The sequence below is a fragment of the Xyrauchen texanus genome, chromosome 39 (genome assembly GCF_025860055.1).
Source record: "Xyrauchen texanus isolate HMW12.3.18 chromosome 39, RBS_HiC_50CHRs, whole genome shotgun sequence".
Classification (NCBI taxonomy): domain Eukaryota; kingdom Metazoa; phylum Chordata; class Actinopteri; order Cypriniformes; family Catostomidae; genus Xyrauchen; species Xyrauchen texanus.
In genome coordinates, this window is record NC_068314.1 from 8,433,180 (window position 1) to 8,449,195 (window position 16,016).

The 16,016-nt window shown below is 40.6% G+C and overlaps 1 protein-coding gene across 1 annotated transcript in view; it reads left to right on the forward strand.

Annotated features, from left to right (window-relative positions):
• The window catches only part of LOC127632754 (voltage-dependent L-type calcium channel subunit alpha-1D-like), a 179,249-nt gene that overhangs the window by 13,638 nt on the left and 149,595 nt on the right, over positions 1 to 16,016 (forward strand). The window contains exon 3 of the mRNA XM_052111512.1: positions 883 to 988. Within this exon, the coding sequence (XP_051967472.1) occupies positions 883 to 988 (106 nt within the window). The remainder of the gene's footprint in view (positions 1 to 882; positions 989 to 16,016) is intronic.

The following is a 16,016-nucleotide window of genomic DNA, read 5'->3' on the forward strand; positions in this document are numbered from 1 at the left end:
TCCTCCACACTAGAACATATTTTCCTCCACCGAAAACTATGAATTTGAAAATACTCTCCATTACCGCTTAATTTAATAAAAGATATCATTAGGAATCTGAAAAGTGAGTTTTCAAAAGAAAATGTATTAGTGAGGGCGTGGCCTAATACTGCAATTTTGTTTACTGGTAACTCATCCCTACCCTGAAGGAATAATGAAGGCCACATCCACAATACATTTTCATTTGAATAAGCATCAATTTCACTATGTTTATGCCTCTCATCCACAATTGAACCCATTGTCCAACATTAAAAAGGAGTGGAAAGCGCTCTCCAATTTTACAAATTTATGTAAGGAAATTGAAAACGGATTAGTGTGGATGTGGCCTTAGTTGTTCTTGCTGTATTGCGATTTAATAAGCATGTTTACATTACCCCTAATGGCATTAACTCATTTGGCAGATGCTTTTATTTAAAGCATATTGTAAAACAGTTGAAGGATTGGCAAGGAGGAGGCGAGAACCGGCTTGTCAACATAAATTATATTTTAATGAGAAACTTAAACTCAAAAACACATAAACAAACACACATGACGGACATGCCTGTAATCTCTCTCTCTCGAACCATCGTCACCGTTTGCCTTTATCCCTTGCGCGCCTCATCAGGCCGATTGGGGACCGGGCGAGCGATATTCCGACCGGCCCCGCCCCCCTCCGCTCCACACATATGTTTTTATAAAGCTACATTTTATCAGTGTGCTCATCAATGGGAATCGAACCCATGACTTTGCTGTTGCTAGTGCCATGCTCGACTGGAACACATTACTAAATTTAGATATTTGGTCTGATATCTGTCTTTGATTATTTCATATTCTCTTTGCTAGACTCCTTAACCTTTATTTCAGACCATTTGATATCTTTATATTGATAGCGATTTTTGCCAACTGCATGGCCTTAGCTGTATACATCCCCTTTCCTGAGGATGACTCCAACTCAACCAACCACGATCTGGTGAGTAAATAGCTTTAACCTTTTGACCTTGTTGCATGTTACGATCTGATCCCTGTTATGAACTCAGGCCCATACTCACAGTAACAATGGTGTAGGCATTGGAAGATGAGTCTTGGGATCAAAGGGCATCTCCCAAGAGACAAGTATGTCATTGGTTAATGGAGACTAAGCTCCGCCTGGTGTCCCCATAGAGCATCATATTGAAAATGTTACTGTGTTGGACCTGAGAATGTTGTTTTTTCTACCAGTTTTTCTACACGGTTTTGACAAAATTAAAATGACAAAGACCAATCAATGATTATTTTTGTGTTACCGTAATTTCTGGACTTTAAGCTGTAAGGTATGGCGGAGGATCAGTGGCTTTAACAGATTCACGATCAAACAAGAACTTACTGTTAAAAACTCCCCTAATTACTGAAATAGCGCCAACCAGTCTCCACAAGCACAATAAATGTATTGACAAAGAGACAATGAACTATTGACAGAGAACCGCATGTGACATCCGCATGCTCACCACGTGCTTATCGTGTGGACAGGAAGGGGGAAACTTTGAACGTAAAAATGTGTGTGTGTGTGTGTTTTTCAGTTAAACACAGAACTGCATATTGCTAATGAAATACGTGTAATCCCTGTATGTTGTGTATTTCTGAGGTATATCAAACTCGTTAGAACTGTTTCGTTGTGTGTTTTAAACTCTGAGGCCTGATATTTAATAGCCGAAGAGTGTATATTCCCTTTTTAAGTGTACTAAACACATGTTTCATGGTATCAAATTAAACCTTACAATTTGTCCGAGCTGAATTCGAATACAAGATCTCTGTAGAATGATATTACGCGATGTTTTACTATCTTTTGAGTCATTCAGCCCAAAATCTCTTACTGTCATAAACATGCAAATGAGCCTTGACAAAGGAACTCTCTCATGCCCAGAGTAAGGGAGACTTTTACGTCCCCCCCCAAAGGAATGCTCAGACTGCTGAAGCTCACTGCTTTCTTACTGAGAAGGAGAAATGACACCTTTTAATCCTATATATGCTATATACATATAATCCATGTGATAAAAATATTGACATGTATCTAATGTGCCATCTCACAATTTCCCTTAAATGTTGCTTGATCTATGTTTCTTGCAAACTCTAATGGGTTAATGTTTCATACTTTGCATACTATGGTTAACCAAAATCATATGTGTGGCATATTTGGTCTCTATAACTTGGTATTTTGAAGATTGAAATGACTGTGTACATGATATGTCGATAACAACAACATATTAGTATTACAAGTATATTTCCTATTTTCTTTCTTGCACATGCAATGGGCAATTTTACAACAAAGAGCAATAAACCAAATTCCCGCCTAGAACTCAAACCCTTCTTATTGGTCGAGCCAATGAGTGGTGGGACATGTTTTCTAAGGGTATAAAATTGCTGCGCCCACTTCCTCTCGCTCTCTTAGCCCTCTCTCGTCTCTTCGCGCTCTTAGCCCTCTCTTAGCTCTCTCGCTCTTGATTCCTGCCTCTCCTGTTTTCTTGCCCTCTGAGCCTTGTGCTCTCTCACTCTCTTGCTGAATGATGCTGAACTAGCAGGCCCCAAGGACTCCCAAGCGTGCGCCAGGCTACGGCCTTGTCTCTGACTCCCACTGGTTCTCTCTCTCATCAAGACAACATCATCAAAGATCAACTGGAGCCTCAACAAATTGCATCGGGACAGTTTAATTCAAATGGGACATGCAAGTATCAAACTTAGTCTCATTATTTGATACATTAAGTATCCTCACCCCTTTCTAAAAAGGGCGTGTCAGAACTAATATGATGGTTTGCTCAGGCTGTTGATCTGCTGAACTTCAAACAATGCTATAACTTCTTGCCTTCCTGTATTCTGCTTCAACCCTCTTTCCCTTGGTAAACTGTATGAATGTATGTATATGTATGTTAGAGTAGTTTAAATGTTTAGTCTAGTTAATAAAGTCTTGTTCATGTCACATGTAAAGTTGTCTGTGTCTCAAGCTCATATCTAAAGTCACTAATCATAGATTTTGACTACTTGCTCTTAATACTTAGTAAGAAAGACATTTCCCTTGCCCCGGAAATGTACATGTCTATTAATTAATTAATTAACAACCAATATTGAGTGTTCACGGGATGAACCGAGTATTTGGTTGTAATGTTAATGTAGCTACATCAAGTTAACCCGATTAACTGATCCAAGTATTCATAATCGATTATAACAAGTTATGATTGATTATTAATATTTCATAGAGCTGATTCGCTACATAATGGTGGAGAATGTGCGGGTTTGATTAAACAAAGGTTATGAGCTTGAACCACTGTCAACCTAAAAGTGTGCATTGAATAATTCCGGTCAGAATAGGACATGACATGCGAAACGGCATTTGCTTCACTAGTTGCTGGCTTGTTTGGATGCGGATAAAGTGATGGCTTGAATTGACATCTCTACTGTAATTGAAAGAGTCTTAACACATTTAAGCATATTTTCAAAAGGTATCAGTGTACGAGTAATATGATTTTAGCGGAGAAACCCTAATTTCAGTATTAAAGTGTAAGTCTGTTTTGATGAAGGAATCTCAGCTCAGCGGCATGTAAACTGTACCAGAATTGATTGCTTAACCTGTTTCTGATGAAGAAATCTCAGTACAGTGTTATATAAATGTAGATTTGGGCGATGTTCCCCTTTTCACAGTATAAAGGCCTTACAAATTATAGTTAGATTGATGTCCTTCATCTAAACTTTATCTGTGCATCTAAAAGGCTTAGCTTCCTGGTGATCAAAACTGTGTTTCACTCACTGAAACTCTGAAGTGCATGGGTTCCCATGACAACGACTTGTCACAGGAAGTGCTCACTCCAGATAGCACATGTGTTTCCTTCCGACGCCATTTTGTAAACAAACCAGCCTAGGTGGCTAAGCTAACTCAACTTAGCAGCCCCTTAGCTTAGGCTAAGCTAACTAATAGCTTCAACAGTTAGCTGCTAGCATAATTTACATGAAGCCTTTATCTACAGCTTGTGTGCATGCAGAGTGAAGTGATCTAAACCATTTTCCTTTAACCCCATTTCTGGTTTCTGAATTCTCACTTTCTCTTTCCTTAACTTTAATTCTTCTCATCTAACTTCACCTGCACCTTTCAGGTGCATCCCATACTGAACGCTGTTCAGCTAAATTTGCAGTTACTTTGTTAATTAAATCTAAAAACTTAATTACATGTAAACTGTTTAGATAGAGAATAATTTTTATAGTTATTGGGAACTTTCAATGGCACGTTGACTAAGCTTTATAGAGGGACAAACACATTGTGTGGTCTTGAACACGCAACAGCTGTGACCAACTATAGAATGATGTCCATAGCAAATCTAATTGTTAATCATAAGTGCTATTGATTATTCACAATACAAGGTTATTCTGCTATTTTAATCACTTCTTCAAGTCTTTTTATTATTTTTACTAGTAATAGAAGTCAGCTATTCATTTTCCCATTTAACCCTCTTGGTCTAGTGTGGTTTTATTTCCCCATAAAACTGCAAAAGTAACTAGACATACTTTTCTTCTCGATTTTGTGTTTATTTGCAACAAGTTGCTTAAATTTTATGAGCCAGCTACACTAGTAATCTAGACGATTTCTATGGCATAATTTTGAGCACCACTAATAGACACAATCTAATAGGAAAGCTCTTTTCTTCCTCTTTCTTTCTCTTCTTCATGTGTTCAAAGATCAAGCCTGTTGTATGCTATCAGTAAGTGCTGATAAATAATTTGACCCAAAGAAACATCTTAAGTTATTTATTCAATCTAGGCTTACGCTCTTTTAGCAAAGCCACTCAGATCCACACAAATCTGAGCATCCTGCTATTTGCAGCTAAGATAGTAATAATCAGGAACACATTTCACTTGTTAACCACACCTAGCAAAACCTAGCTGTACATTATACACCTTGCTGTCTCACTTTGCCTTTAGCTCCAAATTCTGTTTGATCTTGCATTAGTCTCTTGCCCTTACTCTCACCAGAAGTGTGCCAAAATGTTGCAGATGCTCAGCCTAACTGCCCAGATGGCAGGCCAAAAGGACTGGCTAGGTGTTTTGAGGAACACCCCTTTATCCATGGCTGCTGACGACCTTCAGCAACAGAACAAAAAGCAACTGGAAAACGAGGGAAAAGAACTAATGACAGACGACTCAAACCAGAGGTATGAGCACAAATATCTGACTAAGGTTATCTTCCTGGCCCACAACCTCACAGGTTTGAAACAGGAGGTAAACAACCTCAAACGCCAGATCACTGAGTCCCAAACGGAGCTGACACATGCTAAAAGCCGCATAGACCAGCTAGAGATGGAGGCTCAGGACAGACACAAGGACCCTGGCAGAAGGGAGTCACAGGAGGTAATCCACAGACTTCAAACGGCTCTGACAGCTGCTAAACAACAAGAGCAGCTGGAAAAGACAGCCAGAGAGCACCTGGAAAAGGTACTCTTTCACAAAGATTCACTGTTAAAAACAGCAAATTCTGAACTCTTGGACAAAGATGCCACAATCAGGGCCTGTGAAGGTCAACTGAATGTGTCCAGAGCTGGAGTTAAAGTGCTGACTCAGCAGCTGGACAACACCAAAGATGAACTTGACATGGTCCAACGAGAACTGAGACACTCTTACCTGCTGCAGAAGGAACCACAGCAGGAGAGACATCTCACTCCCCACTTGCAATCAGCAGAGAAACCTCCCCCAGCCAAGCACAGAGTTACAAAGGGGGGAGACAAACCCCTCTGCCTAACACGTCATCGGACAGTTTCCTTAAAGCTTCTGCAGCCACGGAAGGAAAAGGATTGATTCAGACGAATCTTGAAACGACACGTGTAGCAACACTCAAAGACCTCAACCGAATGGCCAGACATATCCCTGCATTTACACCAGAGCTTGCAGGAGACCATGACGTCCACGCTTACCTGCGAGACATTGACTTTCACCTGCAGTCTTTGATGAGTGTGAACCATCAAGATAGACTTCATCTGATCTGGATCACATCCAGCCCAGAGTTGCGACGCTTTCTGGCTCGACAGCCAGAAAACATCCAGTCTAACTACCAGCAGCTGAAACAAGCCATCACAAGGGAATTCTCAGAGTCTAACAATGGACTGATCGCTGCCCTAGACACCAAACAGGGTCGGCATGAAACTCCCTATGTTTACTACCACAGACTCAGACAAGCTTACTTCGGAGCTCGCAACATACCTGGGATGGAGGAGGACGCCAGCTTCAAGAGCCTTTTCCTCCGAAACCTACATCCTATGGTAAGTCACCATTTAGGCATTAAGGCCTGTCCCCACACAATGCCTATCCAACAACTGCGTGACCTGACACAGAAGGCCTTTAACAAACACAAGGCCTCCTCAAAAAGAGTTTGTAAGTCCCCAGTGATTCTGAACTGCAAAATCCAGAATCCAAAGCTGGTACCAGAAGGCACCCAGCATTGCCACAATGCAAGAGCCTTCAACGAAATGCTACTAGCCAGCAGAGGGCAGAACCGTCACCAAGGCCATAGATCTAGACACAAGACCAACCGCTGGGAGAAGCCATGGAAAAGAACATCCTCACCCAGCAAACACCACAGGACGTCCCACAGCAGTCTACAACAACATCCTCCTGTACACCTTTCAAACAGGTGCCAAACAGAGGCTGCACAAAGACAGCTAGAAATGCCTGTTACTGAGTTACAAGAGCTGCTAGCACTAGCAAAAGAGCTCCTGGAACAGAACTCCCCTGAGGAGTACTGGGAAGAACAAACCTCTGACTCTTGCCCAACACCACTCAGGCAAGCTCAAGTCAGCACTGCTTCCAGAGCAGAGTAACACTGCAGACTTCAGACACCTGGTGACTGGGTGCTGAACCAAGGGTGATCGGCCACCTGCTGCCCTTTTGCTACCAGTACTAGGTCAGTCTGAAACTCTCTCCACACTACACAATGCCCATAACCACTCCCTGCAGCCACAAACAAGCACCTGCCTCAAACGAACTGACTTCATAATGACAGGTGACACACTGTCAAGGCACCTGCTGCCTCTGCACCTGCTGCAGAGACCTGGATGTGGCTACTGTCTACATCACCCACCGTGGAACAACCACCTGCTACAAAACCCTCATGATTCACCTGCCATCCGCCATTGTGATGATTGTCGTCCGATGATGTCTCCAACAGGGACACCACCTGGCGAAAAAGGGGGACTGTAAGGTATGGCGGAGGATCAGTGGCTTTAACAGATTCACGATCAAACAAGAACTTACTGTTAAAAACTCCCCTAATTACTGAAATAGCGCCAACCAGTCTCCACAAGTACAATAAATGTATTGACAAAGAGACAATGAACTATTGACAGAGAACCGCATGTGACATCCGCATGCTCACCACGTGCTTATCGTGTGGACAGGAAGGGGGAAACTTTGAACGTAAAAATGTGTGTGTGTGTGTTTTTCAGTTAAACACAGAACTGCATATTGCTAATGAAATACGTGTAATCCCTGTATGTTGTCTATTTCTGAGGTATATCAAACTCGTTAGAACTGTTTCGTTGTGTGTTTTAAACTCTGAGGCCTGATATTTAATAGCCGAAGAGTGTATATTCCCTTTTTAAGTGTACTAAACACATGTTTCGTGGTATCAAATTAAACCTTACAATTTGTCCGAGCTGAATTCGAATACAAGATCTCTGTAGAATGATATTACGCGATGTTTTACTATCTTTTGAGTCATTCAGCCCAAAATCTCTTACTGTCATAAACATGCAAATGAGCCTTGACAAAGGAACTCTCTCATGCCCAGAGTAAGGGAGACTTTTACGACCCCCCCAAAGGAATGCTCAGACTGCTGAAGCTCACTGCTTTCTTACTGAGAAGGAGAAATGACACCTTTTAATCCTATATATGCTATATACATATAATCCATGTGATAAAAATATTGACATGTATCTAATGTGCCATCTCACAATTTCCCTTAAATGTTGCTTGATCTATGTTTCTTGCAAACTCTAATGGGTTAATGTTTCATACTTTGCATACTATGGTTAACCAAAATCATATGTGTGGCATATTTGGTCTCTATAACTTGGTATTTTGAAGATTGAAATGACTGTGTACATGATATGTCGATAACAACAACATATTAGTATTACAAGTATATTTCCTATTTTCTTTCTTGCACATGCAATGGGCAATTTTACAACAAAGAGCAATAAACCAAATTCCCGCCTAGAACTCAAACCCTTCTTATTGGTCGAGCCAATGAGGGGTGGGACATGTTTTCTAAGGGTATAAAATTGCTGCGCCCACTTCCTCTCACTCTCTTAGCCCTCTCTCGTCTCTTCGCGCTCTTAGCCCTCTCTTAGCTCTCTCGCTCTTGATTCCTGCCTCTCCTGTTTTCTTGCCCTCTGAGCCTTGTGCTCTCTCACTCTCTTGCTGAATGATGCTGAACTAGCAGGCCCCAAGGACTCCCAAGCGTGCGCCAGGCTACGGCCTTGTCTCTGACTCCCACTGGTTCTCGCTCTCATCAAGACAACATCATCAAAGATCAACTGGAGCCTCAACAAATTGCATCAGGACAGTTTAATTCAAATGGGACATGCAAGTATCAAACTTAGTCTCATTATTTGATACATTAAGTATCCTCACCCCTTTCTAAAAAGGGCGTGTCAGAACTAATATGATGGTTTGCTCAGGCTGTTGATCTGCTGAACTTCAAACAATGCTATAACTTCTTGCCTTCCTGTATTCTGCTTCAACCCTCTTTCCCTTGGTAAACTGTATGAATGTATGTATATGTATGTTAGAGTAGTTTAAATGTTTAGTCTAGTTAATAAAGTCTTGTTCATGTCACATGTAAAGTTGTCTGTGTCTCAAGCTCATATCTAAAGTCACTAATCATAGATTTTGACTACTTGCTCTTAATACTTAGTAAGAAAGACATTTCCCTTGCCCCGAAATGTACATTTCTATTAATTAATTAATTAACAACCAATATTGAGTGTTCACGGGATGAACCGAGTATTTGGTTGTAATGTTAATGTAGCTACATCAAGTTAACCCGATTAACTGATCCAAGTATTCATAATCGATTATAACAAGTTATGATTGATTATTAATATTTCATAGAGCTGATTCGCTACAAAGCCGCAACTTTTTTCCCACGCTTTGAACCTCGCGGCTTAAACAATGATGCGGCTAATATATGGATTTTTCCCGCTTTCAAATTTTATTTAAAAAAATAAAAAAAAAAACATTCTGTGACGTGCTCAGTTTTTTGACGGCATGAAGCTTTCATTAGACCAATGAAATTGCCGAACGGGTTAAGGTCAAACAACTTTTTTGTTTACGGTTTAGATTAAATCGAGCGCGCTCAAACTTCCCATCATTCTGATTACGGTAGTCATTTTGTCACCCTCAAGACACGGAGAAATGCATATGATGCAGCTTTCAAGTTGAAGGCGATTGATCTGGCTGTTGGAAAAGGAAATAGAGCTGCTGCACGGGAGACGTTGGAAACAGCAGCGTGATGAATTGACTCAGTGCAAAAAGACAACTAAAGCTGAGGCTATTCAACTCCGACACCGAAGGAGATGACTTCATTGGTTTCATGTGCACAAGAGGAGGAAGATAGTGACCAATGACTTTCTTGCTAGGCTACTGTTTACTGCAAATTTTTTATTTTTTGTTACAAGTGTGTCAGCGGGGGTACGGAAGAGGATTAGGGCCAAGCAATAATAAAAAAATAAAACCATCTCGAGATTTAAGTCATTATAATGCGAGACTAAACTCGTTAAATTTCGAGAAAAAAGTCGAAATACAATCTTGAGAATAAACTCATTAAATATCGAGAATAAAGTCATTATAATGCGAGATTAAACTCGTTAAATTTCGAGAAAAAAGTCGAAATACAATCTTGAGAATAAACTCATTAAATATCGAGATTAAAGTCATTATAATGCGAGATTAAAGTCGTTAAATTTCGAGAAAAAAGTCGAAATACAATCTTGAGAATAAACTCATTAAATATCGAGAATAAAGTCATTATAATGCGAGATTAAAGTCGTTAAATTTCGAGAAAAAAGTCGAAATACAATCTTGATAATAAACTCATTTAATTTCGAGATTAAAGTCATTATAATGCGAGATTAAACTCGTTAAATTTCGAAAAAAATTCGAAATACAATCTTGAGAATAAACTCATTAAATATCGAGATTAAAGTCATTATAATGCGAGATTAAACTTAATGAGTTTTTTCTCGAAACACAACGACTTTATTCTCGATATTTAATGAGTTTATTCTCAAGATTGTATTTCGACTTTTTTCTCGAAATTTAACGAGTTTAATCTCGCATTATAATGACTTAAATCTCGATATTTAATGAGTTTATTCTCAAGATTGTATTTTGACTTTTTTCTCGAAATTTAACGAGTTTAATCTCGCATTATAATGACTTTAATCTCGAGATGGCTTTATTTTTTTTATTATTGCTTGGCCCTAATCCTCTTCTGTAGCGGGGGCATGGTCAAGCGCCCGTCCGGGAGAGAAAAGCGGTAAGGGCGCTTACACCTGAGCTAATGTCTAACACCTGTGTCTAATTTCAGTAAGCGTGGGGAGAGCGGCATAAAAAGGCAGTAGAGAGAGTGTGAGTGAGTGAGTGAGAGAGTGAGTGAGTGACAGACAGACACACGTCAGTCTAGTGTTGGCGCATAGAAGACCAAGAATTGAGAAACTTTATAAAATTGATTGTAAACATTGCTGTGGCCATTAAAAGCCTTACCTGGAACGTCAAGTGCCCTGTTTCACATGTCCTTCTTGGGAAAACTGTCACACTTGCACCAGTGTGACAGTTTTCAGCACTTGATGTAAGTGCCTTTAGCGCTTTTCTCTCCCGGACGGGCGCTTGACTACGCCCCCGCTGCCACACCGTGTTTCGTTAAAGCTTATTTATTTTTGTTACAAGCCGTGTTTCGTTAAAGCCTATTTATTTTTGTTACAAGCCGTGTTTCGTTAAAGCCTGTGTAAAGTTAATTTGTTTCAATGTACCGGTAGGCACCTGCGGCTTATAGACAGGTGCGGCTTATTTATGTTCAAAATAATAATTAGTTAAAAATTCAGTGGGTGCGGCTTATATTCAGGTGCGCTCAATAGTCCGGAAATTACGGTATTTGTTTTGCTATTTGCTGATAGCAAAGGATGCTTTATGAAGAAGTCACAACTGAGCATGAAATTCTTGTAGATAATTTTGGAAATTGAATTTTATTTTAAATATAAAAGTGATGTCTGAACTGTCAGCTGTATGTTTGCAAGAAAGTCGATATGAAACCATGTTTGCAAAGTATTTTACTTCTGAAATGTGACATATCCAAATAAAACTGGATGAGAAAAAAAGGAGGTGACATTTCACAATCCAGTTGGAACATTTACTGAAATGTGAAATGTGGTCTGTATATTACAACTGCTTTGAGGGAAGGGGTTGAAAACATGAGGGATCGATGACGTAAGCCGAAAATGAAAGTTGTTTCAGAAGTGGAGCAAATTATTACATTTTGATGAAAGGTTACAAAGAAGAATATATTTTCTTCTTTTGAGCAACATGTATGGATGAATCATGCACAATAAGACTAGAAATGTTTATTCAGAAACTGAAAATTTGTGTTCTTCCCTATCTGAAGACCCTCAGAAGTGCGCATTCGGGTAAGTGCACAGACGGCCCTCCTGATTAAGCTCGCCTCCATCAAGAGGGTTGGAGACCTGCAAGCATTCTCTGTCAGCGACACTTGCCTGGAGTTCCGTCCGGCAGATGCTCATGTCATTCTAAGACCTCGACCGGGCTATGTGCCCAAGGTTCCTACGACCCCATTCATGGACCAGGTAGTGAACCTGCAAGCGCTGCCCCGGGAGGAGGCAGACCCAGCCTTGTTGTTGCTTTCCGGTATGTGCTTTGCATACCTATTTGGACAGCACACAGATCTTTAGACTCTCTGTGCAGCTCTTTGTCTGCTTTGGCGGACAGCGGACTATCTCCAAACAGAGGCAACGCCATGCCCATCCCCTTGCGGGTTCGAGCACACTTTACAAGAAGTGTGGCATCCTTGTGGGCACTGGCCAACAGCACCTTTCTAGCAGACATCTGTAGAGCAGTGGGCTGGGCAACACCCAATACCTTTGCGAGATTCTACAATCTCCAGGTTGAGTCGGTTTTGTCCGGCTATACCTCTTGTGCTAGCGCCTTTCCCCTCACTGAAGGCAAACACGTGCGCTTTGTGTACGTTGTGTCCCCCTTGCCACAACACTGTACCAAGCTGCTGTAATGGCCAAACCAAATTCTCGGCTCCTCAGTGCAGAACTGAACAGATGCACGATCCCCGCCTTATATACCCAAATCTCCAGGGGTGGAACATGCAAATTCTGTTCGCCAATTTGGCATTGGCCTTTTTCGCATTCAGAGGAATCCGAGGCTCCCGAAAGAAGCCCCCATGTGTCCTCTTGTGTCACTAAAACACTCCATCAGGGAACAGGGGTTAATCTAGTAACGTAGATGTTTTCTGTCTATCTTAGTATGTACTTAGTACTTGTAATGTTGGAAATTCGGCTATGCAAAAAACAATAAAAAAAAACAAGTCACATACAGTGCTTGCTTTAGACTTTCTCATCATCCGTCGGTGATGGACAGGGTCGTAAGAATTCTGTCATAATCTATTATTAACCGTCATATTAATTTTCATATTTTAATGATAATAAGACTTTTAATAACTTTAATTTTCATTCACATTTTCATTTTTAATCATGAACTTACAGGATGAGCATATGGCAGATTATGCATTTATTTATTTATGAAGAGAAAAGATGAACAACAGAGACACCACACCAAGCAGATAATTTTTTTTCCCCCCCACAGTGACAGCGGAGGCCACTAAAACACGACATATGAACAACTAATTATTACAAAAAACAAATACAATTAAAATATGAACAAAAAACATAAAAACTGAACAGAACTTAGTCAACAACTCAAACCTTCCTCCTGGTCCGCATCTCCTTAAACTGTGGGCTCGCCTGTGCACATTCAAACGCATCAAGGGAGACTGATTCTGAGGCAATTGTCATTAGATTTTCCATCTTTGCCTCACACAGATGACTTCTTGTGCCAGTTTTAATTTGGTTCTGGAGGCTGAACCCAGCGTCAAGCACCGCATTGCCCTCCACATGAGTAGAGTTGCAGAAAGCATCAGAGAGGGGCGATTTTACGAGTTTGCCATGTAAAAAGTTGGAGGTGCGCACAATAAACTTTGAAAACATGTTTGCTGTTTTCAAACAAGAAAAAAGCTTGCTGTTGCTTTGATAGCTGAAAGTAATAAAAGGACTCATTTATGTTCTAAGTGTTTTCATGTTGAATTTAAATTAGTTCAATAACTGGGGTCACTGATATTCATAAATGATAAGGTAGTATTTAATGAATAATAATAATTAAATAAAACATTTTATTTATAATGATCTTTTCTAGTACCCAAAGCACTACAAACAGATGACAATAAAACAAATTAAGTACAAAAGTACCGTAATAGAGTACAAAACAATAAATTATTCTAAACAATACAACAGAACTAATCAATACAATAAAATATGGAAAAATATTTTTTTCTCATCTCAATCTTTAAAAGCAATTTTAAAAAGATAGGTTTTTAAAAACTTCTTAAAACTGTCTAATGTGGGAACATCTCTAACAGCAAGAGGAAGTGCATTCCATAATCTAGGTGCAGCAACTGAAAAAGCTCTCTCACCCATAGATTTGAGTCTACAAGGAGGCTGCTGAAGAGTAAAAGAATCAGCAGAACTAAGTGAACGAGAAGGCAGGTAAAGGGTAACTAAGTCACAGATATAAGAAGGGGCTGTTCCATGCGCAGCATTGTGAGTGAGAGTTTTAAAATCAATACGTGACTGAACAGTAAGCCAATTAAAATAAATTATGAGACTTTTTAAAATATTTATTGTTGCTTAGTACTCTCAAAGACATAATTGTTGAAGCAAAAACATGTGTGAAAAACACTTTGGTGTAAAGTGGCTTCACTTCATAGACATCAATGTATTCTGCTGCGCTGACATGAATCATGTGAAAGGCCCTTAATGTGTATAAATATCACTTTTGTACATTAATCATTGCTCTTCACAATAACAAAAGTGACCGATTATGGTTTCAAAATGGCAAATTTCTCCGAAAGATGAGGAGTTTGGATCCCTGAAAGAATGGCTGACGAGGGTGCTTCTGCTGGTCAGCCTGAAAGCGTTGCGCTCTGACTGCTCACTGTAGCCGGACATGTGTGCTGTCCCACACCCTCTCCCTCTGCCTAAACCAATTGTCCTCCACTGGCACTGTAGATGGTTCGCCTGACCATGAGAACATTGGGGTTTGTAGCCCAGCATGCAATGGAAGGGAGTTATCACCGTAGAGGTATGTGTGAGGGAATTCTGTGCATATTCGCCCCAGGGCAAGAAGTTCTCCTGTTCACGGCTACAGTAGCTCCGAAGATATCTGCCAGTCTCCTGGTTTAAATGTTACACCTGTCCGTTGGCTTGGGGGTGATAGCGTGAGGTGAGACACACATTGATGTCCAGTTGCTTACAGAACGCCTGCCTTACTCGGGATGTGAACTTTAAACATCAATCGAATATGATGTCTTCTGGTAATCCATAGACTCTAAATACTTGGTGGAATAGAGCATTAGCAGTTTCCATAGACGTGGGTAAACCCTGGAGAGGGACAAGTCTACATGATTTAGAAAATTGGTCGATAATTACCAGTATGGTGGTGTATCCGTTGGAGTTTTGCATGTCGATGATGAAATTGATGGACAGATGGGACCATGGTCTTTGGGTAATTGGCAGTGGCTGGAGTAATCTTGTGGGCAGTTCCCTGGGGGTCTTAGCTTGTGCACACGCTTGACAAGGCTTCACATAGTTAGTAACATCACAAATTACAGATGGCCACCAGAAGGAATTACGTTGCAGAGTGATTGTGCATAGATGTTTTTGGATAGTTCTCAGACCTAGAGCTTGTTGTACAAAGTGCTTGGTTGGGGGCACTCAGGTGTTGATGGTTCATGCTGTTTTGCTCATTGGATTTCTTCCATGATAACACAACTAATTGGTGCAATGATGACAGATGGTGGTAGGATTGATTCAGGATGAGGTTGTATGCAAGGTGGATTATGCCTGCGTGAAAGTGCATCTGATTTGATATTCTTGCTGCCAGGGAGGTAAGTGATGGTAAAATTTTACCTGGTGAAGAACAATGACCATCGAGCTTGACGTGGATTCATTCTCTTGGCTGCCTTGATGAATTCAAGGTTCTTGTGATCAGTGATAATTGGAATGGGTGGACTGCCCACTCTAACCAGTGATGCCACTCTTCAAGTGCTGCTTTCATGGAAAGTAATTCCTTGTTCCCCACATCATAGTTTCGTTCAGCAGAATTTAACTTTCTGGTGAAAAATGCACAAGGGTAAAGCTTGTCTGGGGTTCATGACTTTGTGACAGGACCGCTCCAATCCCACAATCAGAGGCATCTACTTCAATGTCGAAAGGAAGATTGGGGTTCGGTGTTTCAGTATAGGAGCAGTTGTGAAGCTTTACTTGAGGGAGATGAAGGCTTGGTAAGCGACGTCATTCCATGGCAACTTGTTGGGGTTTCCATTGAGCAATGACGTGAGTGGTGCTGCAATGATACTGTAGTTTCTGATGAAGCGGTGGTGGAAATTGGCAAAGCCCAGAAACCGCTGTAGTTCTTTGATTGTGGAAGTTCGAGGGCATTCGATAACTGTTGTGATTTTAGAGACATCCTGGAGATGTGATAGGACTGTCCTGACATGCTGGATATGCTGTTCCTTGTTTTGAGAGTAGATGAGGATTTTGTCAATGTAGGCCACCACACAGTGATTCAGTAGGACTCTGAAAATCTCATTGACAAAAGACTGGAAAACAAAGGTGGCGTCAGCAAGTCCA